Source organism: Aquarana catesbeiana, linkage group LG13, assembly GCF_042186555.1.
Source record: "Aquarana catesbeiana isolate 2022-GZ linkage group LG13, ASM4218655v1, whole genome shotgun sequence".
Classification (NCBI taxonomy): Eukaryota; Metazoa; Chordata; class Amphibia; order Anura; family Ranidae; genus Aquarana; species Aquarana catesbeiana.
Window position 1 is genome coordinate 193,904,378 of NC_133336.1, and position 16,342 is coordinate 193,920,719.

General features: G+C 45.3%; 1 protein-coding gene across 1 annotated transcript in view; it reads left to right on the forward strand.

The window, feature by feature from the left end:
- Positions 1-16,342, forward strand: part of LOC141116643 (immunoglobulin superfamily member 1-like) — a 138,496-nt gene that overhangs the window by 60,840 nt on the left and 61,314 nt on the right. Inside the window, exon 10 of the mRNA XM_073609035.1 lies at positions 14,462-14,575. Coding sequence (XP_073465136.1) covers positions 14,462-14,575 — 114 coding nt within the window. The remainder of the gene's footprint in view (positions 1-14,461; positions 14,576-16,342) is intronic.

Consider the following 16,342-nt stretch of genomic DNA (forward strand, 5'->3'; position numbering starts at 1 on the left):
GTAGGCTCCGCCCCGTCACCGACTTCCCGATCTCCCGCTCCACCACCTCCGTGTCTCTGCTCGGCTCTCCGTCCCTCATCATCTCCCCCCTCTGATCGCTGTGTGCGGATGGGGATGCCGCCCTGCTTCCTGACCCACGATGTCCGTGCGGGGAACCGGCGCCATGTTGGCCCGTGGCCCCACCCACCGGATTAGGCAGGCGGCGTGTGGACCACCCAGGGCCTGCTGAAAGCTGTGGCTGATGCTGTTTTGCCGGGGGGAAGCGATCGCTCCTCTGTCGGGCTTCTGGGGAGGCGAATGGGTCTAGATGCAGGCCCTGGTGAAAAGCACGCTGGAGGCCGCGACCTCCGCGATGGGACACCTCACCTGACAGGGATCCGTCTGCCTCGTCCTCCATGAGCTCCGCGCCTGTCTCTGCAGCCACTCTGGTATTGCTTCAATCTCTGCCATCATGGAGGAGCAGTGAGAAAAACTGCCTCCTCCTGTAAGTTCATCTTCACACTGACCCTTTGCACCGCCCCCTCTATAAATATAACCACTCCCCTTTGGCAAAAACTTCTTTCTTACCTTCCCCTTTCTTGCCACTCCCATTACTCCTTTCCACATTAACCCCATATGTGTCTCCCTTAGACACACTGTCATGCCCGGCCCTACACTATCCCTCCTTGCAGTCCTTTCGTTCCGGGCCTCACTTTCTTCTCACTGATCACCAATGTAAGGAACATTCTTCCCACTGACCACCAATGTAAGGAACATTCTTCCCACTGATCACCAATGTAAGGAACATTCTTCCCACTGACCACCAATGTAAGGAACATTCTTCCCACTGATCACCAATGTAAAGAACATTCTTCTCACTGATCACCAATGTAAGGAACATTCTTCCCACTGATCACCAATGTAAGGAACATTCTTCCCACTGACCACCAGTGTATGTAGTATTCTTCTTACTGACCACCAATGTATGGAGCATGCTTCTTGTTGACCACCAATGTAAGGAACATTCTTCCCACTGATCACCAATGTAAAGAACATTCTTCTCACTGATCACCAATGTAAGGAACATTCTTCCCACTGATCACCAATGTAAGGAACATTCTTCTCACTGATCACCAATGTAAGGAACATTCTTCTCACTGACCACCAATGTAAGGAACATTCTTCCCACTGACCACCAGTGTATGTAGTATTCTTCTTACTGACCACCAATGTATGGAGCATGCTTCTTGTTGACCACCAATGTAAGGAACATTCTTCCCATTGATCACCAATGTAAAGAACATTCTTCCCACTGATCACCAATGTAAGGAGCATTCTTCTCACTGACCACCAATGTAAGGAACATTCTTCCCACTGACCACCAGTGTATGTAGTATTCTTCTTACTGACCACCAATGTATGGAGCATGCTTCTTGTTGACCACCAATGTAAGGAACATTCTTCCCACTGATCACCAATATATGGAGCATTCTTCCCACTGATCACCAATGTAAGGAACATTCTTCCCACTGACCACCAATGTAAGGAACATTCTTTCTACTGATCACCAATGTAAGGAACATTCTTTCTACTGATCACCAATGTAAGGAACATTCTTCTCACTGACCACCAATGTAAGGAGCATTCTTCTTGTTGACCACTAATGTAAGGAGCATTCTTCTAGTTGGCCACCAATGTAAGGAGCATTCTTCCCATTGACCACCAATGTAAGGAGCATTCTTCTTGTTGGCCACCAATGTAAGGAGCATTCTTCCCACTGATCACCAATGTAAGGAGCATTCTTCCCACTGATCACCAATGTAACGAACATTCTTCCAACTGACCACCAATGTAAGGAACATTCTTCCCACTGACCACCAATGTAAGGAACATTCTTCCCACTGATCACCAATGTAAGGAACATTCTTCCCACTGATCACCAATGTAAGGAACATTCTTCCCACTGACCACCAATGTAAGGAACATTCTTCCCACTGATCACCAATGTAAAGAACATTCTTCTCACTGATCACCAATGTAAGGAACATTCTTCCCACTGATCACCAATGTAAGGAGCATTCTTCTCACTGACCACCAATGTAAGGAACATTCTTCCCACTGACCACCAGTGTATGTAGTATTCTTCTTACTGACCACCAGTGTATGGAGCATGCTTCTTGTTGACCACCAATGTAAGGAACATTCTTCCCACTGATCACCAATGTAACGAACATTCTTCCCACTGATCACCAATGTAAGGAACATTCTTCTAACTGATCACCAATGTAAGGAACAGTCTTCCCACTGATCACCAATGTAAGGAACATTCTTCTCACTGACCACCAATGTAAGGAGCATTCTTCTTGTTGACCACCAATGTAAGGAGCATTCTTCTTGTTGGCCACCAATGTAAGGAACATTCTTCCCACTGATCACCAATGTAAGGAACATTCTTCCCATTGACCACCAATGTAAGGAGCATTCTTCCAACTGACCACCAATGTAAGGAACATTCTTCCCACTGATCACCAATGTAAGGAACATTCTTCCCACTGACCACCAGTGTATGTAGTATTCTTCTTACTGACCACCAATGTATGGAGCATGCTTTTTGTTGACCACCAATGTAAGGAACATTCTTCCCACTGATCACCAATGTAACGAACATTCTTCCAACTGACCACCAATGTAAGGAACATCCTTCCCACTGATCACCAATGTAAGGAACATTCTTCCCACTGATCACCAATGTAAGGAGCATTCTTCTCACTGATCACCAATGTAAGGAACATTCTTCTCACTGATCACCAATGTAAGGAACATTCTTCTCACTGATCACCAATGTAAGGAACATTCTTCCCACTGACCACCAGTGTATGTAGTATTCTTCTTACTGACCACCAATGTATGGAGCATGCTTTTTGTTGACCACCAATGTAAGGAACATTCTTCTCACTGACCACCAATGTAAGGAGCATTCTTCTCACTGACCACCAATGTAAGGAGCATTCTTCCCACTGATCACCAATGTAAGGAGCATTCTTCCCACTGATCACCAATGTAAGGATCATTCTTCCCACTGACCACCAATGTAAGGAGCATTCTTCTCACTGACCACCAATGTAAGGTGCATTCTTCCCACTGATCACCAATGTAAGGAGCATTCTTCTCACTGACCACCAATGTAAGGTGCATTCTTCCACCGCGTATGGGGTGCCATCAAGAAATAATGGCATTGCAAACGTGTCCCGTGTTTTGTAGCGATTCTGGAATCGCAGGCAGAATCACACGATTCTGCCCATGATTCCAGTATGCTCAGGTGTGAAAGGAGCCTAAGAAATTTCCTCTAAGACACTTTGCTCCTCTACATGTCTATTGTGTATGCAGGGGTTCTAAATTTAACCTTGAACGTATAAGATGCTTTTATTGTGTTTTTTTATTTGATGTACAAATAAAATTAAACTTTTTAAATATACAGTATATTTCACATTGTTGTTACCTATCTGGCTGCAGCAAAGTCCCAGAGGAGAGATTTTCTTCTTTGTTCAGGATGTGGAACTCCCTCCCACAATCAGTGGTGTCAGCGGTAAGTGTCGATAGTTTAAAAAACTTGAATGGGCAACTTAGCGAACACAATATACAGGGATGTGGGAAATGGTATTGACAAACACACAGACATACACACACCTACACAGGTTGAAGTAGATGGACTGGTATCTTCAACTTTTCCAACTATGTAACAATCCAAAGACCATATTAGAATTGTGTAAGTGTAACACACCTGGCTGGACTTTGCATCTGCCTGCACCGTAAAGTTGTTGCTTGTATGTCATTATTACTGTGTTCTGTAATCTCCTTCCAGTACTATAATGATAATTACTGTACAATATCATCTTGTGGGAGGAGGCCAAGACCAAAGCTATTGGCAAAAATCTGGCTATTAAAGTCCCTGGAACATTTAACCACTTGCTTACTGGGCACCTAAACCCCCCTCCTGCCCAGACCAATTCTCAGCTTTCAGCGCTGTCACTCTTTGAACTACAATTGTCATACAACACTGTACCCAAATGAAATTTTTATCATTTTTTTCCACAAATAGAGCTTTCTTTTGGTGGTCATTGATCACCACTGTGTTTTTTTATTTATTGTTAAAAAAATATAAAAAAGAGCGAAATAAAAAAAAAAAATACAAAACTGTTTTATATTTTGTTAATAAATTTTGCAAACAGGTAATTTTTCTCCTTCATTGATGTGCTCTGATGAGGCTGCACTGATGGGCACTGATAGGCTGCACTGACGGGCACTGATAAGGCAGCACTGGTGAGCACTGATGAGGTGGCACTGGTGGGCACTGATAGGTGGCATTCAGGGGCGGACTGACCATTGAGCCACTTGGGCACTGCCCGAGGGCCCTGGGCCACTAGGGGGCCCCATCAGGGTTGCCAACCTCAGTAAAACCAGGGACAGTATGGACCAGGGACAGCCAATAGACAGTATGGACCAGGGACACTGTGTATGTCCTGCTCCGTTGCTTTGTCCCCCTCCGTTCCTCTGACCCCCTCCGCTGTCCTCCTTCTTTGCTCTGTCCCCCTCCATTGCTCTGTCCCCCTCCGCTGTCCCCATCCGTTCCAGCTTTCCGCTGTCCCCCTCTCTCTTCCTCTGTCCCCTCCGTTCTGCTGTCTCTCCGCTGTGTGAATGGACAGAGTCAGCTGATTCTGTCTATTCACATCACTGAAACATTGTAACCTCCTGTGATTACGATGTGTCAGTTTATGAATGGAGAGGAGCCGCTGTCTTCTCTCCATTCATTGTCAGTGCAGCTAAGGCTGCAGAGAAAGGGACTGGGAAATCTCTATCCTCGGTCTCTTTCTCTGTCTCAAAGGGGAGATATCAGAGGTCTGTTAAGACCCCTGATACCTCACCAAAGCCCCCCAACAGGGCTGATTAAAAAAAAAAACACACACATAGTGCAATAAAGAATAAAAAAAAATTAAATTGTAAAAAATAATAAATGTAAATGAAAAAAAAAACACACACACACACCGTTCACTCCCCCCCCCCCTAAAAAAACAAAAAAAAACCAAAACACTGTCACGTGACATTAAAAAAAGTATCGGTAATCGGTATTGGCGAGTACTTGAAAAAAAGTATCGGTACTTGTACTCGGTCCTAAAAAAGTGGTATCGGGACAACCCTAGTGTATAGTATGTGGCCCCATAATCTCTGATTGCCCTGGGGCCCCATAATCTTCTATTGCCCGGGGGCCCCATGAGTTGTCAGTCCGCCCCTGGTGGCATTGGTGGGCACTGATGGGTGGCATTGATGGGCGGCATGGAAGGGCACTGATAGCTGGCACAGATGGGCATTGATAGGTGGCACTGATGGGCACTGATGGGTGGCAGTGTTGGGCACTGATGGGTGGCAGTGATGGGCACTGATTGGCACTGGTAGGTGACACTGATAGGCAGCACTGGTAAGTGGCACTGATGAGGCACTGATTGGCACCACTGGTGGGAATTAATAGATGGCACTCGTGGGCATTGATAGGTGGCACTGATTGCTGGCACTTATGCACTGGTGGGCACTGATTCGTGGCACTGTGTGGGCACTGGCAGGTGGCACTGATGAGGCACTGATTGACACCACTGGTGGGCATTCATAGGTGGCACTCATGGGCATTGATAGGTGGCACTGATTGCTGGCACTTATGCACTGGTGGGCACTGATTCGTGGCACTGTGTGGGCACTGGCAGGTGGCACTGATGAGGCACTGATTGACACCACTGGTGGGCATTCATAGGTGGCACTCATGGGCATTGATAGGTGGCACTGATTGCTGGCACTAATGAACTGGTGGGCACTGATTCGTGGCACTGTGTGGGCACTGGCAGGCGGTACTGGTGGGCACAGATGAGGCGGCTTTGCTTCTTCCTCTTCAGGACCGATGTCCCTTGCACTGAAGCCAGTGATCGCCTTTTTTTTTCTCCTCGCGCTGTCAGCGTGAGGAGAAAATAAAAGATTACCAATTTTCTGTTTACATCACATGATCAGCAGTCATTGGCTCACAGCTGTTCACGTGGTAAGGGGCCGGGATCGGCCCCTTACTCTGATTTGTGATCACCGAGTCTAATCGACTCGGTGATCACAGCGTACACTGCGTCCGGGGAGCGTGCAAAAAGGAGGACGTCTATTGACGGCCCCCCCCGGCCAAGTAGATCCACGCTGTAGCCGTCATTCGGCTATAGAGCAGATCTGAAGAAGTTTAACAAGCTGGCAGTATAGCCCCCAACTCATTTTTTAGGAGATGACATTTCTTACGCAAAGTGTTTATTGAGAAGACAATTACAAATGTAAAAGAGGACTCCAGATTATACTGAGGAACAAGTTCAAGACATATCAGCACAGGGTCACTTGTATACAATGCCATACCTGTAAAAGAAATGGCAATATACGTACTTTACTGGTGTGTTTAAAGGCAATCCTAACAAAAGAAAATGAAACTATCATAACATTTTGGCAGTCTAAGTTATGCCCTCTTTTGTTGGCCAGCTCGTTGGGGCCCAACTCTTATGTGGAATAAAATCTAATTTCTTCAAAAATGTAGGCCAATATGTATTCTGCTACATGTTTTTGGTAAAAAGAAAATCCCAATAAGCATATATTGATTGGTATGCACAAAAGTTATAGTGTCTACAATCTATGGGATTTATTTTTACTAGTTATGGCGGCAATTAAAGACTTATAGCGGGATGGCAATATTGCGGAGGGTAATCGGACACTAACTGACACTTTTGACACTTTTTGGGAACCAGTGACACTAATACAGTGATCAGTGCTAAAAATATGCACTGTAACTGTACTAATGACACATATATATATATATATATATATATATATATATATATATATATATATATATATACACGTGATCCTGCGCACAGCAGTGCGCTGCAGCAGTAAAGCTACAATAGGAGGGTCATAAAGTGGTTAATGGTTGAAAAAGTTGAAATAAAAAAATTTGCAGAAAAATAGGGGCAGATTGGGGGAAGTATTAGTTAGGACAGAGTTAAGCCTTGTACACACGATCGGATTTTCGGCAGGGAATTGTGTGATGACAGACTGTTTGCCTAAAATCCGACCCTTAGTACACTCCATCAGACAATTGTTGGCCAACTTTCGGCCAACAAATGTTGGATGACAGGCTTGTTGTCAGATTTTCCTATCGTCAGTACACAAGTCCATCACACAAAAGTCCAAAGTACAAACACGCATGCTCGGAATCAATGCTTACCAAACACGACATTAGCAGAAGGTGCCCAAAGGGTGGCGCTCAAGAGCTGAAATTCCACGTAGTACGTCACTACGTTCGTGTTTGTTGGCCGACAATTGTGTGCCGGTAGTATGCAAGACAAGTTCCAGGCACACGCCCTTTGGAACAAAAGTCTGGCGCTTTATCTGCCAACAATCCCATTGTGTGTACCAGGCTTAAGATTAAATAAGGGTATACAAGGAAAAAAAGACAAAGACAAAAACAAGTATGTAACACTTGTAGCTTGGGGTAAACCCACTGTGAAGGCCAATTTGTTTCTTCCTCAGAGTTTAGCTTTAACCACTTCCCGTCCGCGCTATAGCCGAAAGACGGCTGCAGCGCAGACCTAATTTGCCGGGAGGGCATCCATAGTCGTCCTCCCGTGCTCGAGCGGCCTGCGCGCCCCCTGCAGGGCGCGCGGAGCGTGCTCTGTGATCAGCGAGGCTATGAGACTCGGCTGATCACAGATCGGAGTAAGGGGTCGATCCCGACCCCTTACCACGTGATCAGCTGTCAGCCAATGACAGCTGATCATGTGATGTAAACAGAGCCGGTAATCAGCTATTTTTTCTCTTCGCTGGTAGCGCGAGGAGAAAAAAAAAAGTCGATCACCGGCGGCTGTGAGAGGGACATCAGTCCTGATGGTGGAGAGCCTCTGCAGGGGCTTCTGTGCCACCTACCAGTGCCCACCAGTGCTACCTACCAGTGCCCACAGTACCACCCATCAATGCCCACAGTGCCTCCTATCAGTGGCCATCAGTGACATCTATCAGTGCCACCCATCAGTGTCACCCATCATGGCCCATCAGTGCCATCTTATCAGTGCCCATCAGTGCCGCCCTATCTGTGCCTATCAGTGCAGCCCGTCAGTGCCCATCAGTGCAGCCTCATCAGCGAAAATCAATGAAGGAGAAAAATTACCTGTTTGCTAAATTTTATAACAAACTATGGGAAATTTTTTTTTTATTTCTTTTTTATTTGTTTAGCAACAAATAAAAACCCCAGAGGTGATTAACCACTTGACGACCGCCTCACGTCGATTTACGTCGGCAAGGTGGCACGGACAGGCAAAATCACGTACATATACGTGATTTGCCTTCCGCGGGTGGGGGGGTCCGATCGGACCCCCTCCCGGTGCCCGAGGCGGTCGTCTTTTGTCCCACGGCGATCGGAGATGAGGGGGAGGCCATCCGTTCATGGCCCCCCCCTCGCGATCGCCGCCGGCCAATCACATCATTCCTTTGCTGCTGTATGCTAAACAGCAGCAAAGGAAATGATGTCATCTCTCCTCGGCTCGGTAATTTCCGTTCCGGCCCGAGGAGAGAAGACAGGTATGTGAGTGCACAACACTACACACACACAGTAGAACATGCCAGGCACACAAAACACCCCGATCCCCCCCCCCGATCGCCCCCCGATCCCCCCCCAATCACCCCCCCCCTGTCACAAACTGACACCAGCAGTTTTTTTTTTTTATTCTGATTACTGCATGGTGTCAGTTTGTGACAGTTACAGTGTTGGGACAGTTAGTATTACCCCCCTTTAGGTCTAGGATACCCCCCTAACCCCCCCTAATAAAGTTTTAACCCCTTGATCACCCCCTGTCACCAGTGTCACTAAGCGATCATTTTTCTGATCGCTGTATTAGTGTCGCTGGTGACGCTAGTTAGGGACCTAAATATTTAGGTTCGCCGTCAGCGTTTTATAGCGACAGGGACCCCCATATACTACCGAATAAATGTTTTAACCCCTTGATGGCCCCCTAGTTAACCCTTTCACCACTGATCACTGTATAACTGTTACGGGTGACGCTGGTTAGTTCGTTTATTTTTTATAGTGTCAGGGCACCCGCCGTTTATTACCGAATAAAGGTTTAGCCCCCTGATCGCCCGGCGGTGATATGCGTCGCCCCAGGCAGCGTCAGATTAGCGCCAGTACCGCTAACACCCACGCACGCAGCATACGCCTCCCTTAGTGGTATAGTATCTGATCGGATCAATATCTGATCCGATCAGATCTATACTAGCGTCCCCAGCAGTTTAGGGTTCCCAAAAACGCAGTGTTAGCGGGATCAGCCCAGATACCTGCTAGCACCTGCATTTTGCCCCTCCGCCCGGCCCAGCCCAAGTGCAGTATCGATCGATCACTGTCACTTACAAAACACTAAACACATAACTGCAGCGTTCGCAGAGTCAGGCCTGATCCCTGCGATCGCTAACAGTTTTTTTGGTAGCTTTTTATTGAACTGGCAAGCGCCAGCGGCCTAGTACACCCCGGTCTTGTCAAACCAGCACTGCAGTAACACTTGGTGACGTGGCAAGTCCCATAAGTGCAGTTCAAGCTGGTGAGGTGGCAAGCACAAGTAGTGTCCCGCTGCCACCAAGAAGAAGACAAACACAGGCCCGTCCTGCCCATAATGCCCTTCCTGCTGCATTCGCCAATCCTAATTGGGAACCCACCACTTCTGCAGCGCCCGTACTTCCCCCATTCACATCCCCAACCAAATGCAGTCGGCTGCATGAGAGGCATTTTCTTTATGTCCTCCCGAGTACCCCTACCCAACGAACCCCCCCAAAAAAGATGTCGTGTCTGCAGCAAGCGCGGATATAGGCGTGACACCCTCTATTATTGTCCCTCCTGTCCTGACAATCCTGGTCTTTGCATTGGTGAATGTTTTGAACGCTACCATTCATTAGTTGAGTATTAGCGTAGGGTACAGCATTGCACAGACTAGGCACACTTTCACAGGGTCTCCCAAGATGCCATCGCATTTTGAGAGACCCGAACCTGGAACCGGTTACCGTTATAAAAGTTACAGTTACAAAAAAAGTGTAAAAAAAAATATATATATATAAAATAAAAAAAAATAGTTGTCATTTTATTGTTCTCTCTCTCTCTATTCTCTCTCTATTGTTCTGCTCTTTTTTACTGTATTCTATTCTGCAATGTTTTATTGTTATTATGTTTTATCATGTTTGCTTTTCAGGTATGCAATTTTTTATACTTTACCGTTTATTGTGCTTTATTGTTAACCATTTTTTTTGTCTTCAGGTACGCCATTCACGACTTTGAATGGTTATACCAGAATGATGCCTGCAGGTTTAGGTATCATCTTGGTATCATTCTTTTCAGCCAGCGGTTGGCTTTCATGTAAAAGCAATCCTAGTGGCTAATTAGCCTCTAGACTGCTTTTACAAGCCGTGGGAGGGAATCCCCCCCCCCACCGTCTTCCGTGTTTTTCTCTGGCTCTCTTGTCTCAACAGGGAACCTGAGAATGCAGCCGGTGATTCAGCCAGCTGACCATAGAGCTGATCAGAGACCAGAGTGGCTCCAAACATCTCTATGGCCTAAGAAACCGGAAGCTACGAGCATTTTATGACTTAGATTTCGCCGGATGTAAATAGCGCCATTGGGAAATTGGGGAAGCATTTTATCACACCGATCTTGGTGTCATCAGATGCTTTGAGGGCAGAGGAGAGATCTAGGGTCTAATAGACCCCAATTTTTTCAAAAAAGAGTACCTGTCACTACCTATTGCTATCATAGGGGATATTTACATTCCCCGAGATAACAATAAAAATGATTAAAAAATAAAAAAATGAAAGGAACAGTTTAAAAATAATATAAAAAAGCAAAAAAATAATAAAGAAAAAAAAAAAAAAAAAAAAAAAGCACCCCTGTCGCCCCCTGCTCTCGCGCTAAGGCGAACGCAAGCGGCGGTCTGTCGTCAAACGTAAACAGCAATTGCACCATGCATGTGAGGTATCGCCGCGAAGGTCAGATCGAGGGCAGTAATTTTTGCCGTGGACCTCCTCTGTAAATCTAAAGTGGTAACCTGTAAAGGCTTTTAAAGGCTTTTAAAAATGTATTTATTTTGTTGCCACTGCGCGTTTGTGCGCAATTTTAAAGCATGTCATGTTTGGTATCCATGTGCTCAGCCTAAGATCATCTTTTTTATTTCATCAAACATTTGGGCAATATAGTGTGTTTTAGTGCATTAAACTTTAAAAAAGTGTGTTTTTTCCCCAAAAAATGCGTTTGAAAAATCGCTGCGCAAATACTGTGTGAAAAAAAAAAATGAAACACCCACCATTTTAATCTGTAGGGCATTTGCTTTAAAAAAATATATAATGTTTGGGGGTTCAAAGTAATTTTTTTGCAAAAAAAAATAACTTTTTCATGTAAACAATGAGTGTCAGGGCTTTGTCTTCAAGTGGTTAGAAGAGTGGGTGATGTGTGACATAAGCTTCTAAATGTTGTGCATAAAATGCCAGGACAGTTCAAAACCCCCCCAAATGACCCCATTTTGGAAAGTAGACACCCCAAGCTATTTGCTGAGAGGCATGTTGAGTCCATGGAATATTTTATATTGCGACACAAGTTGCGGGAAAGAGACAAATTTTTTTTTTTTTTGCACAAAGTTGTCACTAAATGATATATTGCTCAAACATTCCATGGGAATATGTGGAATTGCACCCCAAAATACATTCTGCTGCTTCTCCTGAGTACGGGGATACCACATGTGTGAGACTTTTTGGGAGCCTAGCAGTGGCGTCTCCAGCTTTCAAATTTAGGGGGGGCACATGGGGGGACAGGGACAAAAGTAGGGGGGCAACTATAAAATGCATATATATATATATATATATATATATATATCCTGGGGCCCTTTACTACGACCCCACAACGGGCCCTGTTCTGCAGTGAGCTCCCTTCCTACTGTATTGGGGTCCCCCAGGGTGGCAGAAAACAAGAGATATATGTCACCAGCATATCAAGAAAATATAAGGATCCAAAGCAGTGGGAGAACTATCAGGGTTGCAAAGGTTGTCTTGCCTCCGGGCCCTGGTGTTCTGCCACTGTGGGGTTCCCCAGCCTCCTCTTGCTGTCCTGCCCCTGCTATTGACAGCGCTGGTCTGGCATCTCTTGGAATTTACAGGCTGGTTCTCTTGTCCTAAGGACGGGAGAAATCAGTCTGTTTTTTCAGTAACTGAAAGTCCTGGTGGAGTCCTTCCTGCAACTCGCTCTTCTCCCTGCCAATGAGGATGCAGGTGAAGGAGCAGATCAGGCGGCCGTGGTTGTGTGAACGCTCGCATTATGCAGTGTCAGCGAGCAGGGGAGGGGGGAGGAATCACCCGCAGGAGCTGACTGGGGACTCTCTCCCTCTTAGACATTGATTTTTTGTAAAAAAAAAAAAAAAATATATATTTTTTTTTGGGGGGGGCACATGGTGGGGCACAGCATAATGTTGGGGGGGTCAGGGCCCCCTCTGGCCCCCCCTATGGTCGCCATTGGAGCCTAGCCGCGTACGGGACCCCGAAAACCAAGCACCGCCTTCAGGCTTTCTAAGGGCGTGAATTTTTGATTTCACTCTTCACTGCCTATCACAGTTTCGGAGGCCATGGAAAGCCCAGGTGGCACAAAACCCCCCCAAATGACCCCATTTTGGAATGTAGACACCCAAGCTATTTGCTGAGAGGTATGGTGAGTATTTTGCAGACCTCACTTTTTGTCACAAAGTTTTGAAAATTGAAAAAAGAAAAAAAAAAAAGTTTTTTCTTGTCTTTCTTCATTTTCAAAAACAAATGAGAGCTGCAAAATACTCACCATGCCTCTCAGCAAATAGCTTGGGGTGTCTACTTTTCAAAATGGGGTCATTTGGGGGGGTTTTGTGCCACCTGGGCATTCCATGGCCTCCGAAACTGTGATAGGCAGTAAAGAGTGAAATCAAAAATTTTCACCCTTAGAAATCCTGAAGGCGGTGCTTGGTTTTCGGGGCCCCGTACGCGGCTAGGCTCCCAAAAAGTCCCACACATGTGGTATCCCCATACTCAGGAGAAGCAGCTAAATGTATTTTGGGGTGCAATTCCACATAGGCCCATGGCCTGTGTGAGCAATATATCATTTAGTGACAACTTTGTGCAAAAAAAAAAAAAGTGTCACTTTCCCGCAACTTGTGTCAAAATATAAAATATTCCATGGACTCAATATGCCTCTCAGCAAATAGCTTGGGGTGTCTACTTTCCAAAATGGGGTCATTTGGGGGGGTTTTGTGCCACCTGGGCATTCCATGGCCTCCGAAACTGTGATAGGCAGTGAAGAGTGAAATCAAAAATTTTCACCCTTAGAAATCCTGAAGGCGGTGATTGGTTTTCGGGGCCCCGTACGCGGCTAAGCTCCCAAAAAGTCCCACACGTGGTATCCCCATACTCAGGAGAAGCAGCTGAATGTATTTTGGGGTGCAATTCCACATATGCCCATGGCCTGTGTGAGCAATATATCATTTAGTGACAACTTTTTGTAAATATTTTTTTTTTTTTTTTGTCATTATTCAATCACTTGGGACAAAAAAAATAAATATTCAATGGGTTCAACATGCCTCTCAGCAATTTCCTTGGGGTGTCTACTTTCCAAAATGGGGTCATTTGCAGGGGGTTTGTACTGCCCTGCCATTTTAGCACCTCAAGAAACGACATAGGCAGTCATAAATTAAAAGCTGTGTAAATTACAGAAAATGTACCCTAGTTTGTAGGCGCTATAACTTTTGCGCAAACCAATAAATATATGCTTATTGACATTTTTTTTACCAAAGACATGTGGCCGAATACATTTTGGCCTAAATGTATGACTAAAATTTAGTTTATTGGATTTTTTTTATAACAAAAAGTAGAAAATATCATTTTTTTTCAAAATTTTCGGTCTTTTTCCGTTTATAGCGCAAAAAATAAAAACTGCAGAGGTGATCAAATACCATCAAAAGAAAGCTCTATTTGTGGGAAGAAAAGGACGCAAATTTCGTTTGGGTACAGCATTGCATGACCGCGCAATTAGCAGTTAAAGCGACGCAGTGCCAAATTGGAAAAAGACCTCTGGTCCTTAGGCAGCATAATGGTCCGGGGCTCAAGTGGTTAAATACCACCGAAAGAAAGCTCTATTTGTGTGAAAAAAATGATAAAAATTTAATTTGGATACAGTGTTGTATGACCGCACAATTGTCATTTAAGGTGTGACAGCGCTGAAAGCTAAAAATTGGTCTGGGCAGGAGGGGGGTTTAAGTGCCCGGTAAGCAAGTGGTTAAAACATCACTACAATGTGTCACCTACATATTTCCTGTGCTTTATTTTCAGTTATGGTATTACTTTATCTGATGATTATTGTGGCTTCTATTAGTATAAGCCCCCAATGCTTCCCGGAAAACCAAAAACATCTTAGAGTACTTTCTACACTTGCTAAAACCTAATCACAAAAGTGAAATGATGGTGCAGTCCACAGCTCTAATGGTCTTCATCTGTAAGTATCTGCCTTTATTACTGTTAATATTTATTTATCTACCTATTTTCCTATCTGTTTCCATTTCTACCCTAAATGTTGTTACCTATTCTAGCTAATTAATTAGTCAACAAATAACTAGTAACTTTTTTTTTAAACAGAACTGCAACATGTATAAGGGTTTACTTGAAGTGGTTGATTGTTCTCAGTTTGTTGGTAACATAAAACACTTGTTTCCCGATCTGTCCACCTACTGCTGCCTTTATAATGGGGGCCCGCTATCTCTTTTAGGGTTGCCACCTGTCTGGGATTCACCCGGACAGTCCGAGTTTTGAATTATGTGTCCGGGTTTCAGGTGGACTGAAACCTGGACACATTATTCAGACCGGGCTCTGGCTTCCCCAAGTAACCAAGATAGTCACACACAAATCTGAGCTGCGGGCGGCTGTCTGGGGGCAGGTTCAGCATCACTGGGAGGGGGAAGGACGTCAGCAAGAACAATTTGGCCACACTCACTGTTCGCTGTGGTACGCTATGCGCACCGCATTGCTACTCTCTTTGGGGCACCAAGCGTTCGGTTTTGGCTTGAAGAAAAAGCTTCAACCTTAATCACTTTGCACGTCTAATTCAATATATCATGGAGAAGTAGGACCACCCCTATTGTAGCATGAGAAGCAGCACTTGCCCGTCTATTAGGGGCGGACGGTTGCCACCCCCCTCTCATCTATGTGTCCAGCTCCCTGATCTACATGCAGGGCACCGGACGCATGGATTCCAATGGCAGGGGGGTGTTTTTTTGAAGCACGTGATTAATGCCAGAGAAAAAACGCTCGTCTGTATTCTAGTCCGACGGACGAAAACCGACGCTAGGGCAGCTATTGGCTACTGGCTATCAACTACCTTATTTTAGTCCGGTCATACGTCATCACGTACTAATCCGTCGGACTTCGGTGTGATCGTGTGTAGGCAAGTCCGTTCGTTCAAAAGTCCGTCGGAAGTCCGTCGAAAGTCTGTCGGACCAGTCCAGTTGAAAAGTCCGCCCATGTGTACGTGACATAAGAAGTCACAAAATGGGTGGCATGTGTTAAAACAAACCCAATATGCATGGGTGTGAAACCTTAGGGCAGTGGTTCTCAACCTCTTTAGTGCCGTGACCCCTTGATAAAATTTCCCAAGTTGTGGGGACCCCTAACAGTAAAATTATTTTCGTAGCGTGGGTTGTCCACCAGGGCAAAACAAGTAATTTGCACCCCTAACCCATGGACATATAGTGCTCCCCGAGTCCCTTCCACTTCTACAGTATTAAAACCCCTTATTGTACATTTTAGGATTTACCACTCTTTCTTTATTCTCCTTTCTTTCCCTCTTATCTCTCTCTATCCTTAATTTCTTGTGTTTTCCCCATCCCTCTCTCTAGCTGTCTTTCTTGTTCTTTCTCTTATTCTTTTTCTCCCTTTTTCTTTGTTCCCCCCCCTCTTTTCCTCTCCCTTCCATGTATTCTATATTTTTATTCCTTCTCTTACTCCTTGGTGGGGGGATGAGGGGAATGGAATGAGTGGCAGTGCTGGGGGGAGTTCTGATCAGCCAACTTAGGTGCTCTTGATCAAGGTCATCTGCTAATCTGAGAACTGTAGTGGGGACTTTTAATGGTAACTATAATCACATGTAGTGTTACTCACTGTGTCTCTGGCTTCACTATGTCTCTGACTTTGTGGTGTCTCGTAGCAGTGACACCTATGCCAAAATCAGGGGATAGGGTCTCCTCCAGCCCCTCCCACTTCACATTCC